This window comes from Microcebus murinus, chromosome X, assembly GCF_040939455.1.
Source record: "Microcebus murinus isolate Inina chromosome X, M.murinus_Inina_mat1.0, whole genome shotgun sequence".
Lineage (NCBI taxonomy): Eukaryota > Metazoa > Chordata > Mammalia > Primates > Cheirogaleidae > Microcebus > Microcebus murinus.
This window is the reverse complement of record NC_134136.1, coordinates 59,716,524-59,739,019: the sequence shown is the minus strand read 5'-3', so window position 1 is coordinate 59,739,019 and position 22,496 is coordinate 59,716,524. Positions and strand designations below refer to the sequence as shown.

General features: G+C 37.7%; 1 protein-coding gene across 1 annotated transcript in view; it reads left to right on the top strand.

Moving 5' to 3' along the window:
• The window catches only part of GPC3 (glypican 3), a 413,275-nt gene that overhangs the window by 217,067 nt on the left and 173,712 nt on the right, over positions 1–22,496 (top strand). The window contains exon 3 of the mRNA XM_012764774.2: positions 376–1,070. Coding sequence (XP_012620228.1) covers positions 376–1,070 — 695 coding nt within the window. The remainder of the gene's footprint in view (positions 1–375; positions 1,071–22,496) is intronic.

Below are 22,496 nucleotides of genomic sequence, written 5' to 3'. Positions count from 1 at the left end.
AAATACAATTTCTTTTTAACTGAATAAATCAATGAGAGAAAGAGAAATAACTTCTCATTTAGCCAATTTTTAATCCATATTTTCATGAAAGGCCAAAATGTTAACTGAATCCTGGCTTTCGTCATTAGAAATATAATTTGTGTGTTTAAGAATTTATGTGCACATCAGAGTTTGGACTTCATGTTCAGAAAGGAAAATTGATTTATGGGAGGAAACAACTGCAAGAGTAGAGGCAATGCCAGAAATGAATGAGATTCAATTATTTAAGGCAAATGGGACCTTAATCACCACAGCAATAGAGAAATTTCAAATTCAATTACACCCTGGATTTTCATGCTTTAATTTGTCAACATTTCTATATCTCTTATTTTACAGAGGCCTTTGAAATTGTTGTTCGCCATGCCAAGAACTACACCAATGCCATGTTCAAGAACAACTACCCAAGCCTAACTCCACAAGCTTTTGAGTTTGTGGGTGAATTTTTCACAGATGTGTCTCTCTACATCTTGGGTTCTGACATCAATGTGGATGATATGGTCAATGAATTGTTTGACAGCCTCTTTCCAGTCATCTATACCCAGCTAATGAACCCAGGCCTTCCTGAATCAGCCTTAGACATCAACGAGTGCCTCCGAGGAGCAAGACGTGACCTGAAAGTATTTGGAAATTTCCCCAAGCTTATTATGACCCAGGTTTCCAAGTCACTGCAAGTCACTAGGATCTTCCTTCAGGCTCTGAATCTCGGAATCGAAGTGATCAATACAACAGATCACCTGAAGTTCAGTAAGGACTGTGGCCGAATGCTCACCAGAATGTGGTACTGTTCTTATTGCCAGGGACTGATGATGGTTAAGCCTTGTGGTGGCTATTGCAATGTGGTCATGCAAGGCTGTATGGCAGGTGTGGTGGAGATTGACAAGTACTGGAGAGAATATATCCTGTCTCTCGAAGAACTTGTGAATGGCATGTATAGGATCTACGACATGGAAAACATTCTGCTCGGTCTCTTTTCGACAATCCATGATTCCATCCAGTATGTCCAGAAGAATGGAGGAAAGCTGACCACCACTGTGAGTACCAGTTTACAGTTTTCAGACAAACTGGGAGTTATTGGGGTGGGTGACTAGGTCAGAAGCAGGTGCCAATAGAAAGAAATGAGGAAAAAAACTAGGAGTAGGTAGAGATAACAGATGAACTGAATGACCTCACAGAGTTAGGCAATGCATTAAGACTACAGGCTGGGCTGGGCACAGTGGCTCACACCAGTAATCCTAGCAGTCTGGGAGGCTGAGGCCAGAAGATTGCTTGAGCTCAGGAATTTGAGACCAGCCTGAGCAGGAGCAAGACCCCTTCTCTACAAAGAAATAGAAAAATTAGCCAGATATGGTGGTGTGCACCTGTAGTCCCAGGTACCTGAGAGGCTGAGGCAGAAGGATCACTCGAGCCCAGTAGTTTGAGGCTGTAGTGAGCTATGATGATGCCATTGCACTTTAGCCCAGGTGACAGAGTGAGACTCTGTCTCAAAAAAAAAAAAAAAAAAAGAAAAAGAAAAGAAAAGTAAAGAAAGACCACAGGCTATATGGAGTCATAAAACCTGGCTTTGAATTTCAGCCCCACCCACTTCCTTGCTGTGAGACATTGGGGAGTCATTTTATCTTTATGAGCCTCATTTTTCTGATTCATGGAATAGAAATAAAAAGAATATCTACTTCATAGGGAACAACATATGTTAAAGCACTTAGCATGTGTCTCATACATGGTAAGTCTTTAATAAATGTTAGTTATTCTTACCCATTGTCATCAGTTATCATAATCTTCGTGACAACCCTGTGAGGTGAGAGCCATTATCTTCATTTTATAAATGAAGAAACTGAAAAATTGCAGCTTACCCAAGAATACCCAGCTATAGTTAGTGGAAAAGCCTTGCTTCAGAAATTGATCAGGTCTCCTTTTAATTTGGTTATCACCAATTTTTCTGATTCTGATTTTATTTTTGTGCTTTTAATCATGTATATTGCGTTACCATTTTGAGTAGTGACTTTAAACATAAGAGATCCAGTTAGAACCCACTAATTAAACCTCACAAGAATATAAGCAAGGCAAACATCCACGTTCTCCAGTGGTTGCGTTTATAGCCTTGGTTATACCAGTCTAACTTGTGTTGGAGGAAGGGCCATTCTGTAAGCGAGGCAGCAGTTTGCTTGGTTTCAGTCAGACATTGTTAGTCACAGAATCACAGGAAGTACCTACTTCGAATGTAGAGCAGAACATATAGCCGAGAGCTACCAGCCAGATCCCCCTAAGGTAGGATCTGATTACCAAATGCTGCCAGCTTTGTAGGAAGAGGTGGCAGAATAATATAGTATACTACCATTATTGAGCTCCTACTACATCTCAGATGCTGTGCTGGCAAGTTTACATTATATTATTTCACAGTAACCAATGAGATTGGTCCTAATATTGTCCCCATTCTACATAGGAGCAAATGAATTAGAGAGATTAAATATCTTGCCCAAGGTCACAAAGGTAGTATTTTTCCTTTTTTTGCTGTTTTAGAAATATTTTATTTCTGCTAATTAAAATTTTTTACATATAATGTACATATTTTCAGGGTACATGTGATAATTTAATATATTCATGTAATTTATAAAGATCAAGTCAGTGTAATTGGTATATTCATCATCTTTTTTTTTTTTTTTTTTTTTTTTTTTTTTTTTTTTTTGAGACAGAGTCTCGCTTTGTTGCCCAGGCTAGAGTGAGTGCCATGGCGTCAGCCTAGCTCACAGCAACCTCAAACTCCTGGGCTCAAGCGATCCTACTGCCTCAGCCTCCCCAAGTAGCTGGGACTACAGGCATGCGCCACCATGCCCGGCTAGTTTTTTCTATATATATTAGTTGGCCAATTAATTTCTTTGTATTTATAATAGAGACGGGGTCTCGCTCTTGCTCAGGCTGGTTTCGAACTCCTGACCTCGAGCAATCCGCCCGCCTCAGCCTCCCAGAGAGCTAGGATTACAGGCGTGAGCCACCGCGCCCGGCCATCATCTTTAATATTCATCTTTTATTTATGCTAGAAACATTTGAATTATTCTTTTCTGGCTATTTTGAAATATACAATAGATTATTGTAAACTATAGTCACCCTACTGATCTATGAAACACTAGGTCTACACCTAATGGGTACAAGGCACACTATCTGGGGGATGGGCACACTTATAACTTTGACTCAAACAGTACAAAAGCAATTTATGTAACCAAAATATTTGTATCCCCATAATATTCTGAAATAATAAATTAAAAAATAAAGATGTTTAAAAAAATAACTAGTTAAGTGGGAGGAGCTGGGATTCAAACCCAGACTTGATTGGCTTGGTTGACTCACACTCTTAGCTTCTGTACAATGCAACTGCTGTGTATTCTGAGCCACTGCTTATCCAGAATGTGGAGGGCAGGTTAAGCCATTTAGCCTTGTCTTTAAACTGGGGAAGTACAAAATGATAGGGGTAATTGGTTTTTTTTTTTTTTTTTGGTGAATTAAACTAGGAAGGAGTACAGAAATGATACACCCCTCGGCATGGCTACTTATGGAGCTGCTCTAATTGCCCCATTCACAATGTTAGTCATTTAAAACACATTTGCTAAGAAAATATTTTATAGTAAAATGAACAGAAATGTCCTAACTAATGATGGTGTTCTTCAGTGGCTAATTATTCCCTTGACTGCTTTATAATTCGAGGCCAGATTCTGGGGCCTTATGCAAAAGTAAATCTCACAGAACTAGAAAAATGAAGTGTTAAGTGCATTCATATGTTCATTCGCCTAATGCTGACTGAGGGCCCACTATGTGTCAGACACAAAGCAAGAGTGCTGTGGTGTGGAAATGCTTTCAGTAAGAGAAAAATAAAGAGACAACATTAAAATACAGAGTGTAAGAGTATTTAAAGGTTGCCTCTGATATTGGTCATTTGACAGCAACATAATTGGTCTTGAAACTGTGTATCCTCCTCTAGTGCTTTTAAACACAAAAAATGAGGCAGGGAGCTTGTAAGGAATTAAGTGCACTGTTTTAATCAGCCACTAGACTTGAAGGTTTGTTTAGTAAACATTTATTAAGCATCTGTTTTGTGCATGGCACTTTGCTAGGTGCTGGATATTCAAAACTACTCAAGACATAGTTTTTAAGTCCTGAAAAGGTCACAGTCTAGTTGGTTGACAGATGTGTAACTGAATAAATTTTACCATTGTGAACATTTCACTATAATGTGAATGTTGAAAGGGCTGTGAGAGGTTAGCTAGTCCAATATCATTGATTTACAAATGAAGAAATAAAGTTCAGGGAGACTTGCCAAAAGTTATATAATTAATGGAAGAGCCAGAAGTAGAATACAAGGTCTTCTGCTGCTATAATCTAATACTCTTTCCGTCATACCAGTCTGTTCCCCATTAGACCCTCTCACTCTAAAAGGTCTATTAAGATTTTGCAAACACATAGTGAACCTAAATTGGATAGTTATTTCAGGCTACCAAACCCTGCTACATTTTAGGTTCATGCATGCATATGTGTATCTGCCCGTGCATGTGCGCGTGCAGGCAAGGGGTGTACATTTCATGTCATTATCATTCCGGTGTTGGAGGGGGCAGAAAAAAGGCCTTGGCTGTCAAGAGGTGCTCGGTGATGCAGTCCCTTTCTGTTTTGGCCATTAAGGGCTTGATTGCTCCCAGCTCCCAGCTCCCAGCTGGTTATGAGAGCGTGAAGTCTGCTATCCCCAGGGAATGCCTGAACTAAACCAGGAAACATATGTGAATTCTGCCTTGTTCCTGTTTTATTATCACCAATTCTAAGTAATATGTACCAAATGGTGGGGGTGGGGGAATCATTGGCCAGGTGTGATTCAGCCCATACTCTGTATAGGCCAGAAAGGGACTGAGCCATTTATAGGGGTGAGGGGAAGTGAGGGCTGGGGTAGACTGCAGAACTCTATTCATGTTAACAAACCCACAGAATGCCCCAAAGCAAAAGCTGATTTAAAACTAAAGCATTAATGAGATTCTGCTGCAGCACCCTCACATTCCTGTTGTGATAAAATGTAAAACTCTGCCAGTTGGGCCTGCTTGAGGTTCAGTTGTAGTGAGAGACCTCTTTAAAAATATGCTCTTTCTGAGCTCTGTTGGGACAGATTTTTAGCTAGCTGTAAGCCGTGCCATGAAGTCTGCCACACAGAGACTTTACCCAGTTGTTTTGGGGGCTACTATCTACCCCAGATTATGAGGGTCATTTTGTTCTTCTAAGTGAGCATGTCGCTGTTAAATTTTATATGGCTTGCAAGTGCTTTAGTTTTTCCTAGGATAGTTATCAATACTTCAGACTACCCAATGAAGGCATGCAGGTGAATGTTGGGGTGTTGCTGCTGGAAGCACCCCTAGAGTTGGTAAAGCATCCAGTTCCTAAACTTAGTTCATCATTACAACCACCTGGGGAACTTGTTAAACATTTTCCTGGAGTCCATCCATGGAGATTCTGATACCATAGGTTTGTAGAGAGGTCAGAGAATTTGTCATTTAAAAAGTGCCTCAGTTGATTATGATGCCCCCTTGGGAGCAAATCCAGCCACCTAATTTGGAAGATAAAATAAGGCCCAGAGGTTGTAAGTGAATGGCCTAAGTTCCACAAATAATTAGTGGTAAAGCTATGACCTCAGATTCTTCATCTCTAAAATGGGGTTGAGGTATGGGGATTTAATGAAATGTTAGGTTCAGGAACATGGAAAGTACCTGTTACGTACCAGTGCAGTACTCTTTCTTACTACATTGTTCTAAGTGCCAAATGGAAAATGGATTTCTCGTAAACTTATTTTTAAGTGCCAAGATCACTTAATGTTACTTTAGTCCAAAGGAAGTGAATAAAAATAGTGTGTGAAAATTTATGTGCATATGGGTGTGAGAGAGAGAGAGAGAGAAAGAGAGAGAGGGAAAGAGGAAATAAGGGAGAGAGAGAAAATTTGTATTGAAAAGTCCGAGAAAATACTAATGGCAGGACTGTAAATAGATCAATTTTGCAATCTGGGATAAATATACAAACTAGGATTAGGAAAAATAGCTTGGCCCCAAGTGGGTATTGAGTAGATCTTTAATAATATTTGGGTAAAAGCATCACTCTTAAATTTATCAGCACATTATTGAATTTCACATCTTATACCTTGAGGCAACTAAAAATATGTACAGTTTGTAATACATATATTTTCAGCATGATTGTTATACCCAGATTGCTGAATGCCACAGCTTCCTCTTAAAATGCAACTGCTTTTATCCTGAAAATGATTTTGGTTGTCCTTACCATATACCTATGTTTGGACTATATGCATAGCCATTGCATATTTCACGTATAATTCATCCATTTATTAAATGAGTAGTTATTAGCATGTTGAATGTTTATCCCTCTGCTAGAAAGTTTCCCAAAACTTTCTATAATTTTGTTTACTTTCTTTGAGCCCCCAAAATAATTGCTCATGTATCCCTACATGGCTGTGTGCACTTGTATTTTTCTACCTGTATTCATGTATGCACTTTCTTTGTTGATTCATCTCATCATTTCTCAGTGTTTTCTCTCCCACAATTTCATTACCTTGGCTTGTTGTGCAGCTCCATTGAATGTTGTGCAAAATTGCAACCTTTTCTACCACTGGTATTTCTCCCTTTCTTTTCTAATTGTGGTGTTCATTTTAGCACTATCTGAAATAGGATTCATTGCAAGAAACATTCATAGAGAACATTGCAAGAACATTCAAGAAACATTCATATAATCGTGGAAGCACTAGGATAGACACCCGGGATCACAGGAAGTCGCTTGAAAGATGAGCATGACTCTGTTGCTGCCCTCAGGGGTCACTCAGCTAGTAGGTGGCAGAGCTAGGACCCTGAGCTGAATCTGTCTGACTCCAAAGCTCATGCTCTTAACCATTATTTTATATTGTTCTCTCAAATAGTTCCACTCTCTTCACCAGAATCTTCATTCCCCAAACACAGGCTAAGTAGGTTTTTATTATATTATTTAATATCCTGTATTACTCCCCACTGTTTTTCCAGCTGCACAATCAGTTTTTGAATTCATTCTCCCTCCTTAGAGACTTTTGCCCTAGAATTTCCCAATGAGGTACTAAAAGGCATGTGATTTTTTTTTTGTCTTCATAACACTTAAAGGCACAGAGTAGTTTCTTGGAGAAGAAAGAATGCTTGTGTAGGTGATGGAAGATGCAGTCACACAGTCAGAGAGCTTTGCCTAGAATCTATGTGAGTGATGCCAGTGGTGAGGGATGGGCTATTTTCCAGTTGCAATGTTGGGAATCTGTCCATTGGACCAACAGATAGTTTTTAAGGCATCTACCTTTGATTCTGTACATTAAAAGTACATGCAGATCTCCATTATAGAGTGTCCTTAGTAGTAGCATTGCTTACTGAGAACCTAACATACTCTAGCATCAAAGTGCATGCATTTCCTTTACTAGGATTTCTATAGTCAGTATTTATTTATGTGTGCTAGGAAACTCTGGGGAAGAGTCTCTGTTGATCCTCTATAATAATTCACTCTATCAAACTCTTATATTTTGCTGTCTGTGTGACTGTAACTCATCAGAATTTCCAAGATTAGCCCTACCTTCCTCTCCGCTTTTGAAGGCTGGGGTTATTTCTCAGGTGTCAGAATGTCAGTGTTTTTCTCTTTGTGCTATCACATTGGACTTTCATTTTTCAGTCTCAGATAGAGATACTTTGTCTGAATTTATACAAGCTGTTTTCAGTACCAAGTGATTTGAAAGTGATAAAAACAAGTAAATGGCTCACTACCTAATTAGTGTCTGTAGGTCAACATCTAGAACTATGGTAACCAACTTTATTTGCATGAGGCCCATTTCTGGAAAGGAAAAAATATTTATAGGTTGCCATCCTTTTTTCATTCACAATCAATATAGCTTTGGTGATTTCCGTGGAGAAAAATTATAGTTTTTAAACATAGATTACCAATTTATTGAAAGAATACAAGTTTTAAAAATGGCACCACCATTTAAGCACTAAATGTTAACTTCGGGGCAAGTTTCAAAAAGTGGTCACGTAGGGAAGCTTTTTAAAATGTTTCATCCTGAAATTATATACATTATGGGTCACATTAGGAAATTAGATAGGCTATTCATGAATCTAGAATTGCTTTTCTTTGTTTTGACAAGAAGTGGCAGCACAATTACCACTTGTTTATATGTTCTGAATCTTTAGGAATAAATTTTTCCTCTTTTCTGTGGTCAACGGATGGATCTCAGATTTTGCCCTAATTGCAAGCTAACAAATTAGCCTGCTGCAGTTTCATGGCTGCTAGTTAAAAGCACAAGACTCCTGAGTCACAGATGAAGGACAGTTTATTTCTCACAGCGGTAGCATTAGCCAGAGTAACAACATTTATGCCAGATCCTCAAGTCCCAGTTCCCACAGGGTAAGGCAAAGAGCTGGATGACTCCTGCACATACAATGAGTTTCATTATAGGAGAGGAACTTTGAGCTTAGGGAACACAAATCTTTTATAATAGGTGGTAAGCCTGCCTACTCTTTTCTCTGAAGGAATATGCTATCTATTTTCCAAGGCTGTTCAGTATACAAAGATACTTGAAAAGGATAGTCTGGAAGAAAGGGCCGTCCATCCCTCTGCTTCTAAGCTATGCAGAAGCACAAGAAATCCATGGAGAACTGTCTTCCAACACATGGCCCTGCCCTCGGATGGCTGCAAGAACCTCTCAAGTTCTTAATGCTTTTGGAAGATCAGGCAAGGAAATTAGGAGTTAGAAGAAGACAATTAGCTTAGCCCTGACTGGTTGGCCAAAAGGCAGGCCTGTGTGTCACCTGTTGGAGGGTAGCAGAAGGCACATCCCAAGACAGAACAGTGGCAGTTTTCTCAGCTCTTGAGAGAATACTTTAAAAAGAAAGTATCAAAAGGGCATGTGATTGTTGCCTTTCATTAGGAGTAAGCTCTGCTACTTTGGGTCCCCAGATACTACTCTATTGTGCTCTCTTTTGGTCTCTAAGCTCTCTGTTTCCTCTTGCTTGTTCAGGCTCTGGGGTTGGGAGTTTTGTGTTGCTTAAGTGACTTGGCTGAAGGAAGTTTGCTCTTTCACAACACTTCTAATGTGAAGAATGTGATAACCATACAGCAGTAAACAGATGCTTATCCGGGTCTGCTGGGAATGAGTAGAGGACTAATTTGTCCTTAGAGTATATTCGGAAAAGTTAGTAAGTCAGGGATATTTGCCCAAGTGGGCAGAAGTCCAAGAAGGCCTCCCTATGGCCTGATATTCTGAGAATCCATATGCTCCTGGGATGACAGTAAAGGAATCCCAAATGCCCTTTGTTAATGTTGGTCAGCCAGGGAATTAGAGTACTGTGAAAGTTATCCTCCTACCTCGTGAGGGCAGAAAAGCCCCTGGATACTTGCTGCCTTCATTACAAAAGCCAAAACACCTCAGAAAACATAGAGTCATGTACACTGTGTGATTTCTCTGTGATTCCTTTTTCTCCACTTGGAAAAAGGTTACTCTTGGCAAATGTAGTGCTACCTCATTCACTCACAATAGTGCCACAGGTAACTCTGGCCTGCTGACCTCTTATGCCTATAGATTTTGCTATCTTTCTCAGGTTTGTCACAGAAAATGCTTTCTGACTTGGACTGTTTCTTAAAAGAACCAATTCTCTTGTCCTCACCTTAAAATTTGAAAGCAGATTTTGAACATCACGGAAATAATTTTTGATGAAGTTGCACTGTAGTGTAGTCATTTCTTCAGGGGGAAGATTTTAATATTTGCTATAACAAATAATTTTACAAAATGCCAAGATAAGGGAATTCTGAGAAAATATCTTCCAGCATGTTTCAGCTTTTATAAGGTAAAATACAAACTTCCTCATTACCAGCAGCCAGGATTTTCAGGGTGCTGAGTGCTGGGCACTGTACTAGTTCTTACAGTGGTTTGCCATTCCATTTCTTGTTGGAGGAAATGTTAATGGGGTAAAAAGAAATAACCTTTCTTTTGTTGAAAGTACAGATTTCTTAATGTCCTTTTAAAATGTCCCTTTGGGAAGTACATAATCCAGCAAGGCTGCTTTCTTATTTCATATGGGAGTGAGAGGTAGGGAAGGATTGATGCTGCCTCCTTGTTACCTAATTCAAATCCTTTCTGAAAAATATTCAGAAAGTGAATTAATTTTTCTCTTTTTTATTCTACTCAGAATGCTTAAAACAGATAAAGTAGGAAGCAGAGTCATATTTGGGTGCTGTCTATTATCATTTACTGACTGAGAGTCTATCTAAGCCTTTCTGCTTTTGGCAGATAATTAATTTTGTTCCTAAATGTAGGAAAGAGTGATTGTAATCAGTATGTTTGTACTTTTAGCCACAAATAGAACCCATCAAAGATATGCAGTACAAATAAATCTCGTAAAACATGCAGCCCAAGTACTGTTCAAAGTTAATGTCCTATCTTTTTTTCAAAGAAAAAAATTGGATACAGTATATGATTTTTAAAATGTTGTTCTTGGTATTCTTACATATTATTAGTTAATATACAGATTCCCCGTTTTCATCCCAAGACTATGCTTTGAATTATTTTTATCATTAAATCTCTTTAGTAGAGCTGAAGGAGACTTTGATTTGGTACAGAAATCAGCTCATCAACATATACGTATTTCTGAGTTCTGGGTATGAATTTCTCTTATCCTTCCAGAAAAATTATGAATGATCAGAGATCTAAATTAAAGGCTCAGTTTCATGGGATGAAACCTAAGAACATAGTGTTTGTCAAATAATTCCTCTGAGTGCTTTTGGAAAGCTTCTACCCTTTTATTCCAGCTGCCTGTTCCCCACCTCGGGCTGACCCCTAGTCTAAGCCCATCCCTTCTCACTCTCCTTCAAAATAATGCCTTGCTCTGTATGCTCTGTGTCTTGTTCATTCAGGCCCTGTACTCGGGTTAGAGTGAATGATGTGTGATTATGGTTCAATCATCACAGGAAGCCCATTTCTGTTTCTTCTAGTTCTCTAATGTGTTCCCTTCTCTTGAGAAACAAACTCATTTCACTTAGCAAAATTATTAACCACCAGAAAACTCTTCAAAAGGGTTATTGAGGAAGGTAGATCTTAATGTGATACAGTTATAGGGAGAAATAAGCGCGAGACCTGATTAAATTACATCCTATGCATTATAAGGTGTAAAGAACATCAGTTCAGGAATCAGAATTTTGATGTAGGATCCCTGCTTTGTGCTGACACAGGCTAGTGGCTTTGGAAAAGCAACTCCTTGGTGTCTATTTCTTAATCTATATGATGAGATAGAACATGATAATGAGTGGTTATGTACTAAGCACGTGCTATGTTTACAACAATTCTAATAAGAAAGGGATTATCATTACTACTATTTTCCTGGTTAAAGAACTGAGGCAGAGAGACTTGGAAGTAGGTGCCAGCTATGATGCCACTTCAGCTGCTGTCTACTGCAGGAGCTCCTGAGGTGCATCTCCTGCTGGGGCCAGACCAAGTCTTAGAATATATGGTCGTGGCCTGGCCTTGTTTGCAGATGGATGCATGCTGACTCAGTGAGTGGGAATGAGGCAGGATGGGGAACCAAAAGTTGCTAAGGGTCTTTCGTTTTTATCCACTCTCTCAGTTGTTATTCATCCTTTTTCTTACATGTGTCCTTTAGAATTGCGTAGAAACTTCCAATGGACTTAGTTTTTCTTCTCTGTTCTTCCTCATATTTTTATTAATTAATTCTAATTAGATTTTTCTAAATCTGCTTGAAGCTTAGGGCTCCCCCAGGATCAGATCTATTTTATTTATCCTTTTTCAAAAAAAATCCATTCATGTTGAGCTTATTTTTAAAAGATATATGGCACCTACATTTTCTCTTTCTCAGGTCGGAAATCCAAAGAATGGTAAAATACCAAGCTCTGTGGCTTTCTTATTCTGCATTAAATCCTTTAATTATCTCTTTCCAAATATGGAAGGAGTTCCTTATTACCTGAGTTTCTGATTTACTCAACTGTTCATTTCCTTTAACAAATTCTTAATACAAAATGAATGATTTTCCTGACTGCAGCAACCTCCTAGCAGATTTTTTAAAAATCACACACTTTAAATCATCTTTTTATAAGTTTTCTAGAAATAAAGTACTCTAGACAAAAAAGCAGAAAACTAAACTAGTGTTCTTTCTCTGATTGAAAAGTATTAATTGTGGCAAAGTGATATAATCAAACTTGATAGATAGAAGCTTCAGAATCCATGTTAGATTTTCTATCAGTATGAAAAGGATGTTAACAATTTCTAGATCACAGAGGGTGAAAGGATACACACTGGTGGAAACATTTCCCTCACACATCTGTGTTTATGAAGTTTTAAAGTCTGTTTCCTCTCCCACCATTTTTCCTAAATCTGTAATACATTGATTTAAAAACAATTAATGCATGACTCAAACTGCTCTGCTCTGAAAGGCCCCATTCAGAATTGTCTCAGCTCTGTTTATCATTGACCAAAGAATGTATGAGATACCAGGAATAATAAATTATAACATTCATTTTTAATGGCACCAGAGAGATTTTTAAGAGCAAAGCTTTCAAGATGGAAAGCTGGATCAACACCCTACACAGGAATGGGTTGGCTTGGCATTACAAGGAGCAGGGTAAGAAAAAGTTTTGTGATACAGTAGAAAGAACATAGGCTTCAGGAGTTAGGATGTGAATCTCTACTCAAGCATTCCTTATTTTAATGACCTTGGACATGTTGTGTAATCTCCACGAACCTGAGTTTCTTCCTCTATAGAATGGGAATAAAAATCCTAGCCCTGTAGAACTATGAAGATTAGCAATAATGTCCAGCACATGGTAGCACTGTAAAATCAGACATGTAACATGATCCATTTTATCTGCTGTGAGGCAAAGTAGCCTCTTCTTCCTAGGCCTCCATTCACATGGGGGTATTCATTTTTGGGATCCACTCATTAGTAGCACCATCATTGACAAATATTTACCAAGCTTCTGTGACAAAGGCCAGGAGCTGGAAGCTATGCCAGGAGCTGGCAACACAAATACACTAGTCCCCTTTGTTTGTGGAAGATATGTTCAAAGGCCCCCAGTGGATGCCTTAAACCATTTATAGTACCGAACTGTATATATACTGTGTTTTTTCCTATACATACATACCTATGATAAAGTTTAACTTATATGTTAGGCACAGTAAGTAAAATAGAACAAATATAATGATATACTATAATAAAACATATGTGGAAACAACCCAAGTGCCCATCAATACATGAGTAGATTAATAAAATGTGGTATATGGGGCCGGGCGAGGTGGCTCATGCCTGTAATCCTAGCTCTCTGGGAGGCCGAGGCGGGCGGATTGCTGGAGGTCAGGAGTTTGAAACCAGTCTAAGCAAGAGCGAGACCCCGTCTCTACTATAAATAGAAAGAAATTAATTGGCCAACTAATATATAAAGAAAAAATTAGCCGGGCATGGTGGCACATGCCTGTAGTCCCAGCTACTCGGGAGGCTGAGGCAGGAGGATCGCTTGAGCCCAGGAGTTTGAGGTTGCTGTGAGCTAGACTGACGCCATGGCACTCGCTCTAGCCTGGGCAACAAAGCGAGACTCTGTCTCAAAAATAAATAAATAAATAAATAAAAATAAAAAATAAAATGTGGTATATGTATACCATGGAGTACTATTCAGCTATAAGAAACAACGGTGATATAGCACCTCTTGTATTTTCCTAGATAGAGCTGGAACCCATTCTACTAAGTGAAGTATCTCAAGAATGGAAAGACAAGCACCACATGTACTTGCCATCAAATTGATATTAACTGATCATCACTTATGTGCACATACAGTAGTAACATTCATCGGATGTTGGGCAGGTGGGAGGTGGGAGAGCAAATGAGTATATTCATATCTAATGGGTGAGGTGTACACCATCTGGGGGATGGACATGCTTGAAGCTCTGATTCAGGCGGGGCAAAGGCCATATATGTAACCTAAACATTTGTACCCCTGTAAGGTGCTGAAATAAAAATAAAAAATACTTATGTGAATATGATCTCTCTTTTGCTCTCTCACTTTCTCTCTTTCTCTCAAAATACCTTATTGTACTGAACCATCGGTAACTAAAACTGTGGACAGTGAACCACCAATAAGGGAGGACTACTGTATCAGGAACCTGTTTCAAAAAGCTAAACCATGGCCTGGCGCGGTGGCTCACACCTGTAACCCTAGCACTCTGGGAGGCCGGGTCGGGTGGATTGCTCAAGGTCAGGAGTTTGAAACCAGCCTGAGCAAGAATGAGACACTGTCTCTACTATAAATAGAAAGAAATTAATTGGCCAACTAATATATATATAGAAAAAATTAGCTGGGCATGGTGGTGCATGCCTGTAGTCCCAGCTACTCGGGAGGCTGAGGCAGCAGGATCGCTTGAGCCCAGGAGTTTGAGGTTGCTGTGAGCTAGGCTGATGCCATGGCACTCACTCTAGCCTGGGCAAGAGAGCGAGACTCTGTTTCAAAAAAAAAAAAAAAAAAAAAAAAAAGCTAAACCAGTTGGGCTGCAACAGAGTTTCTGAATTGTTTTTCTAATGTTAGGATGGTTTTTTCCAGTGAGGCTGCTTATCTAGGTACTCTACACTTCTACTAAAGTTCCTACTAGTCTTCGAATTCAGAGGTTGATGTGTCTTTGAATAAGTTTATTCAGCCTGTATGGCTGTAGGCCTCTGCTTCCATTTGCCCAACCTTTGCCACTAATAACTAGGAGAATCAATCACGTCCCCCCAGATGTTTGGGTAAATTGATTCCCAACCAAACAGACTATGTTGAACACACAAGTTTTCTAACTGTTCACAGTGGTCTTCACAGAAGACTCATGAATAAAGGGCAGTGTGATATATCTGGATTCCCTATGGGGATTTTTAGCATTCATCTTATTTTGCTCGGGTTTAGTGCTGAAATCCTTGGGAGCAGAGGGAAGATTCAAGCTGTGTTTATGGCTCCTTTGTTTTAGAGTGTGAATTTTGCAGTATAATGCTAAATTGCTTTTGCTGGGTACCACTGTTAAATGATGATTAAATTTAGTTTTGGCATAAAAATGAATAGATGCCTATTATATATCTTTGAGATAATTTAATGGTATCCCCTTGTTTTAGATATTATCCTTTTATTAGATCCCTAAATTTTCTTGTCTATTCTTATCTATCTTGCCTAGTCAGAGCATTTCCCCCTTTATAATGAGTGATAACTACCTTTCTGATTTGGGGGTTTGGGTTATCACTCTGTTTCTTTAATGAAAAGGAAAAAAAGAAAGCAATGATGAGGGAAGTGAAAGGAATTTAAGAAAGTACAAGGAAGATAGGAAATGAGTCAGAACGTTTTAAAAATGATTTTTTTACGTAAATGTTCTCTGCAGTATTTACTTAATATAATCATTGCTCCACTTATGCTAGCAAAATACAAATGTCACAAATTCTAGATTTTAAAAAGTACAGGAAAACACATTTTATCTCAATTATGACTCACTTGCCATTTTCTTAAATCAAACATTAGTTTTATCATGTGAAACTGCCATTCTCCTCTCTTTATCCCCTAGTATACAATGTCTTACGTAGAGTAGGCATTTAATTTTTCTGTTAAATCAAACTGAAATGGTATGGAGTTCATCCTTGGGATAGTGAGGAGCCATTGAGGTCATAGAGAACGTGAATTTCCACCCACAAAATGAGGAGTGTAAGAAAGTGTATCTTTTACTTATATTTTGGCCGTTTTTGTCTTATAATTAACTTTCTTTTTAGAGCCCTTTTAGGTTCATAGCAAAATTGAGCAGAAATTACCAAGTTTTCTCATATACTCCCTGCCCCTACACACATACTCCTACCAGAGTGATCCATTTGTTACCATTGACGAGCCTGCATTAACACATCATTATCACTCGAAGTCCACAGTTTACGTCAGGTTTCACTCTTTGTGTGGTACATTTGTTGGGTTTTGACAAATGTTTAATGACATGTATCTACCATTACAACATCATACAGAATCATTTCACTGCTTTAAAAATCCTCTGTGTTCCACCTGTTCATCCCTCCCTCCCCACTAACCCCTGGCAACCACTGATCTTTCTATTGTCTCCATGCTTTTGCTTTATCCAGAATGTCATATAGTTGGATTAATACAGTTTTCAGATTGGCTTCTTTCACTTAATAATATGCCGTTAATGTTCCTCCGTGTCTTTTCATAGCTAGATAGTTCATTTCTTTTTAGTATTAAATAATAGTTCATTGTCTACAGCTTCTTTTACTTTTACATCAATTTAATTTCAAGTTCAATCCTTTGTTCCCATTGGGTTAGTGGTAAATTATACCTTATTACTTCTTTTTAAAACAGCATTATGGATATATAATTCAAATAGAGTGCAATTCACCAATTCAACCATTTAAAGTATACAACTCAGTGATCTTTTAACATATTCATGAAGTTGTGCAACCATCACCACAATCAATATTAGAACATTTTTCTCATATCCAAAGAAACTCTTCACCATTTAGCCATTACTCCCCATGCCCTCTTCTACCCTGCCCCTGGCAACTCTGATATATTTTTTCTCTATATAGATTTGTCTGCTTGGGACATTTCATATAAATGAAATCATATGACCTTGTGCATCTGGTATCTTTCACTTAGCGTGTTTTTAAGGTGTTTTAAGGTTTTTAAGGTGTTTTAAGGTTTGTAGCCTATATCACTACTTCATTATTTTTTATGGCTGAATAATATTCCATTGTATGTGTATACTACATTTTGTTTATCCATTATCAGTTGATGGGCATTTAGGTTTATTCCCTTCTTGGTTATTATGAATAGTGTTGTTATGAACATGTGTGCACAGATCTTTGTGTGGACATATGTTTTCATTTCTCTTGAGAATATACCTAGAAGTAGATTTGTGGGTCATATGATAACTCTATATTTACCTCTTGAAGAACTGCCAAACTTTTTTCCAGTACTGTAGCTAAGCCATTTTATTTTCCTGCCAACAATGTATTAGGGTTCCAATTTTTCCACATCCCCACCAATAATTGTTATTAATTTTTAATTTCAGCCATCACAATGGATTTTAAGTGGTATCCCATTATGGTTTTAAATTGCGTTTCCCTAGTGGCTAATGATGTTGAGTTAATTTTGTGTGCTTATTGGCCTGATCTTCTTTGGCGAATAGTCTATTTTTTTTTTTTTTTTTTTTTTTTTTTTTTTTTTTTGAGACAGAGTCTCACTTTGTTTGTTGCCCAGGCTAGAGTGAGTGCCGTGGCGTCAGCCTAGCTCACAGCAACCTCAAACTCCTGGGGTCGAGTGATCCTTCTGCCTCAGCCTCCCGGGTAGCTGGGACTACAGGCATGCGCCACCATGCCCGGCTAATTTTTTTTTTTTATATATATATCAGTTGGCCAATTAATTTCTTTGTATTTATAGTAGAGACGGGGTCTCACTCTTGCTCAGGCTGGTTTTGAACTCCTGACCTTGAGCAATCCGCCCGCCTCGGCCTCCCAAGAGCTAGGATTACAGGCGTGAGCCACAGCGCCCGGCCCGAATAGTCTATTAATATCTTAATTTGTAAACTGGGCTATTTTGTCATTTTTGTTGAGTTGTAAGAATTATTTACATATTCTGGATACTAGATCCTTATCAGATATATGATTTGCAAATATATTCTCCTATACTCTGGGATGTCTTTTCACTTTCCTGATAATGTCTTTCAAAGCACAAGTTTATAATTTTGATGAAGTCCAATTTATCTATTTATTTATGTGCCATATCTAAGAAACCATTGCCTAATCCAAGGTCATAAAGATTTACACCTATGATTTCTTCTAAGAGTTTTATAGATTTACCTCTTATATACAGGTCTATGAACCATTTTGAACTAAGTTTTGTATATGATATGAGACAAGTGTACAACTTCATTCTTTTGCATGTGGATATGCTGTTGTCCCAGCTCCATTTGTTTGAAAAGACTATTATTTTCCCATTGAATTGCCTTGGCACCCTTGTCAAAAGTCAATTGGCCATAAATGTATGGGGTTTATTTCTAGACTCTCAATTCTATTTAATTTACCCATATGTCTATCATTATGCTAGTTTCATACTGCTTTGATTACTGTGGTTTTATAGTAAGTTTAAAAAATGGGAAATGTGAGTCTTCCAAGTTTGTCCTTCTTTCCAAGATTGTTCTGGCTATTCGGGGTCCCTTGCCATTTCATATGAATTTTATGAATACCTTGGAAATTTCTTCAAAGAATACAACTGGGATTTATTTATTTTTATTTTATTTTTTTTGAGACAGAGTCTTGCTTTGTTGCCCGGGCTAGAGTGCCGTGGCATCAGCCTAGCTCACAGCAACCTCAAACTCCTGGGCTCAAGGGATCCTCCTGCCTCAGCCTCCCAAGTAGCTGGGACTACAGGCATGCGCCACCATGCCCGGCTAGTTTTTTCTATATATATTAGTTGGCCAATTAATTTCTTTCTATTTATAGTAGAGACGGGGTCTCGCTGTTGCTCAGGCTGGTTTCGAACTCCTGACCTCCAGCAATCTGCCCGCCTCGGCCTCCCAGAGAGCTAGGATTACAGGCGTGAGCCACTGCGCCAGGCCATGGTTTAGCTTTTTGAAACAGGTTCCTGATACAGTAGTCCTCCCTTATTGGTAGTTCACTGTCCACGGTTTTAGTTACCGATGGTTCAGTACAATAAGGTATTTTGAGAGAAAGAGAGAGAGTGAGAGTGATAAGGATTGTGTTAAATCTGTAGATCATTTAGCAAGTATTGCCATCTTGACAATATTTACATCTTCCAACATATGAACATGGAATGTCTTTACATTTATTGAGATCTTCTTTAATTTCTTTCAATATCTTGTAGTTTTCAGTATACAGTAGTTTTTTTTTTGTACTTCTTTTATTAAATTTATTCCTAAATATTATCATCATGTTTAAGTTATAAATGGAATTGTTTTCTTAATTTCATTTTTGGGTTGTTTATTGCTAGAGTACAGAAATAAATTGAGTTTTGTATATTGATCTTGTGCCAATTACCATTGCTGAACATGTTTATTAGGTTTTTGGGTTTTTTATTTTTTTTGAGACATAGTCTCACTCTATTGCCTGGGCTAAAGTGCCGTGGCATCAGCCTAGCTTACAGCAGCCTCAAACTCCTGGGCTCAAGTGATCCTCCTGCCTAAGTCTCCCAAGTAGCAGGGACTACAGGCATGCACCACTGTGCCCAGCTAAAATATGTGTGTGTGTGTGTGTGTGTGTGTGTGTGTGTGTGTGTGTGTGTGTGTGTGTGTGTGCGTGCTCACTCTTGCTCCGGCTGATCTCGAACTTCTGAGCTCTAACAATTTGCCCACCTCAGCCTCCCAGAGTCCTAGGATTACAGGCATGAGCCACCACGCCCAGCCTGCTTATTAGTTTTAATTATGTGTATGTGTGTGGGTACATGTGTGAGAAAGAGAGAGAGAGAGAGAGAGAGAGAGAGAGAGAGAGAGAGAGAGAGAGAGAGAGAGACAGACCTTGGTGTTTTCTATACAGAAGATCATGTCATCTACAAATACAGTTTCATTTTTTTCTTTTTAATCTGGATGCCTTTTCTTTCTTTTTTCTTCCTTTCTTCCTCTCATCCTTCCTTCCTTTCTTTTTTTTCCCCCCTCATTGCCCTGGCTTGAACCTGCAGTACAATGTGGACATCCCTGTCTTTTTCCTGATCTTAAGGAAATAGCCTCAGCCTTTCCCCAATTAAGTATAGTGTTAGATGTGGGTTTTTCTTAATGTTCTTACCAGTTTGAGGATGTTCTCTTATATTCCTAGTTGGTTGATTGCTTTTATTATCAAAGCATGTTGGATTATATCAAATTCCTCTTTAGAAACTGATAAGATAATCATATGGAGGTATCCTTTACTTTATTTATATAATATATTACATGGATTACCAGATGTTAAACCAACCTTGCATTCGTGGCATAAATCCCAGTTGATCATGGTATATGATCCATTTTATATGTTCCTGGATTCATTTTGCTAGGATTTTGTTGAGGATTTTTAAAAATCTATCTTTATAAGAAATATTGGTCTAGAGTTTTCTTGTTATCTTTGTCTTATTTTGGAATCAGTATAATATATTGGCCTCATAGAATTACTTGGGATATATTCCCTTCTTTTCTATTTTTTGTAAGAGTTTGATAAAGATTGGTGTTAATTCTAATTTATATGTTTGGTATAATTTGCCAGTAAGGCCATGTGATCCTGGACAATTTTTGTGGGAAGTTTTAAAATTATTAATTAAATCTCTTGTTTGTTATAGGTTTATTCAGATATTTTATTTCTTCTTGAGTCAGTTTTGGTGGGTTTTCTTTGTCAGTTTAGGAATTTGTCCATTTCATCTATGGTGTCTAATTTGTTGGCATATAATTTTTCCTAGTATTTGTTATAATTCTTATATATATAAAGCAGTAGTAACACCCCCCTTTTTTCCTGATTAATTTGAGTCATTTATCTTTTTTTTCTTGGTCAGTCCTATTAATCTTTTCACAGAACCAATTTTTGATTTTGTTGATTTTCTCTATTGTTTTTCTATTCTAAATGTCATTAATTTCCACTTTATTTTATTATTTCCTTCCTTCTGCTTGGTTTAGGTTTAATGTGCTCTCTTTTTATCTCATGTCTTAAGGTGACCATTTAGATTATTGATTTGACATCTTTATTCTTTTTATAAATAATTTTTGCAACATAGACTTTCCTCTATGTACTTATTTTTTTAGCTGTATCCAATACATGTTGGTATGATATCTTTGTGTTTCCATTAATCTTAAAATAAATTTTATTTTCCTTGTGATTTTTTATTTAACCCTTTCATACTTAGAATCTTAGGGACAACATACTTAGGAGTATGCTGTTTAATTTTCATATATATGTGGATTTCTCAAATTTTTTTCTATTGTTGATTTCTTGTTTAATTCCATAGTGATTAGAAAATATACTCAGTATGACTTAAATCCTTATTCATTTATTGAAGCTTGTTTTATGGCTTAGTATATGGTTCTATTCTAGAGAATGGTCCATGTGCAATTGAGAAGAATGAGTATTTTGCTATCATTTGGTGCAGTCTTCTATAGATGTCTATTAGGTTTAGTTGATTTATAGTGATATTCAAATTTTCTATTTCTGTCTTGATATTCTGATTAGTTTTTTATCCATTATTGAAAGTAGGGTACTAAAGTTTCCAACCATTATTGCAGAATTGTTTATTTCTCCCTTAAATTTTGTCAATTTTGCTTCATATATTTTAGGGCTCTCTTGTTTGAGATATATATATATATATATATATATATATATATATATGTTATATCTTTTGATGGATTGATCCTTTTATCAGTATAACATATTCCTTTTTATCTTTAGTAATATTTTAAATTTGATGTTTATTTTTTCTGATATTAGTATAGCCACTCCTGTTTTCTTATGGTTGCTGTTTGCATGGTATATCTTCTTCTATCCTTTTACTTTCAATCAATTTGTATCTTTGAATTTAAAACGTAGCTCCTACAGAAAGCATATAATTGTGTATTGTTTTTTATTCAATCTGACAATCTCTTGTGACTGGAGTGTTTAATCCTTTTATATTTAATGTAGTTACTGATAAGGTAGGATTTACATCTGCCATTTTACTCTTTGTTTTCTATATGTCTCATGTCTTTTTTCCCTCTATTCCTTCTTTACTGCTTTCTTTTCCATTAAGTAAATATTTTCTAGAGTTTTAATTCCTTTAAAATTTTTTCACTATATTTTTGAGTCATTTTTTTGGTGGTTGTTCTAGGGCTTACAGTACACATTTTAACTTATCAAAATCTACTTCAGGCCGGGCGCGGTGGCTCACACCTGTAATCCTAGCACTCTGGGAGGCCGAGGCAGGCGGATTGCTCAAGGTCAGGAGTTCAAAACCAGCCTGAGCGAGACCCCGTCTCTACCATAAAAATAGAAAGAAATTAATTGGCCAACTAATATATATATATAAAAAAATCAGCCGGGCATGGTGGCTTGTGCCTGTAGTCCCAGCTACTTGGGAGGCTGAGGCAGGAGGATCGCTTGAGCCCAGGCGTTTGAGGTTGCTGTGAGCTAGGCTGACGCCACGGCACTCACTCTAGCATAGGCAAGAAAGCGAGACTCTGTCTCAAAAAAAAAAAAAAAGAAAAAGAAAAAAAAATCTACTTCAGATTTGTATTAACTTAATCCCAGAAGATACAGATAAACTGCTCCTTTGGCTTTCCTCAAATGCTATGTCCATTCTGATGACCAAATGACTATTTATTTGTTTTTCTAGGATTTGAAAATGATATTTCTTGCTAAGAAAGGTCCTAGAGTAGGTAGTTGTTTCCTGCTATCAGTTCTGCCAACTGATTCTGA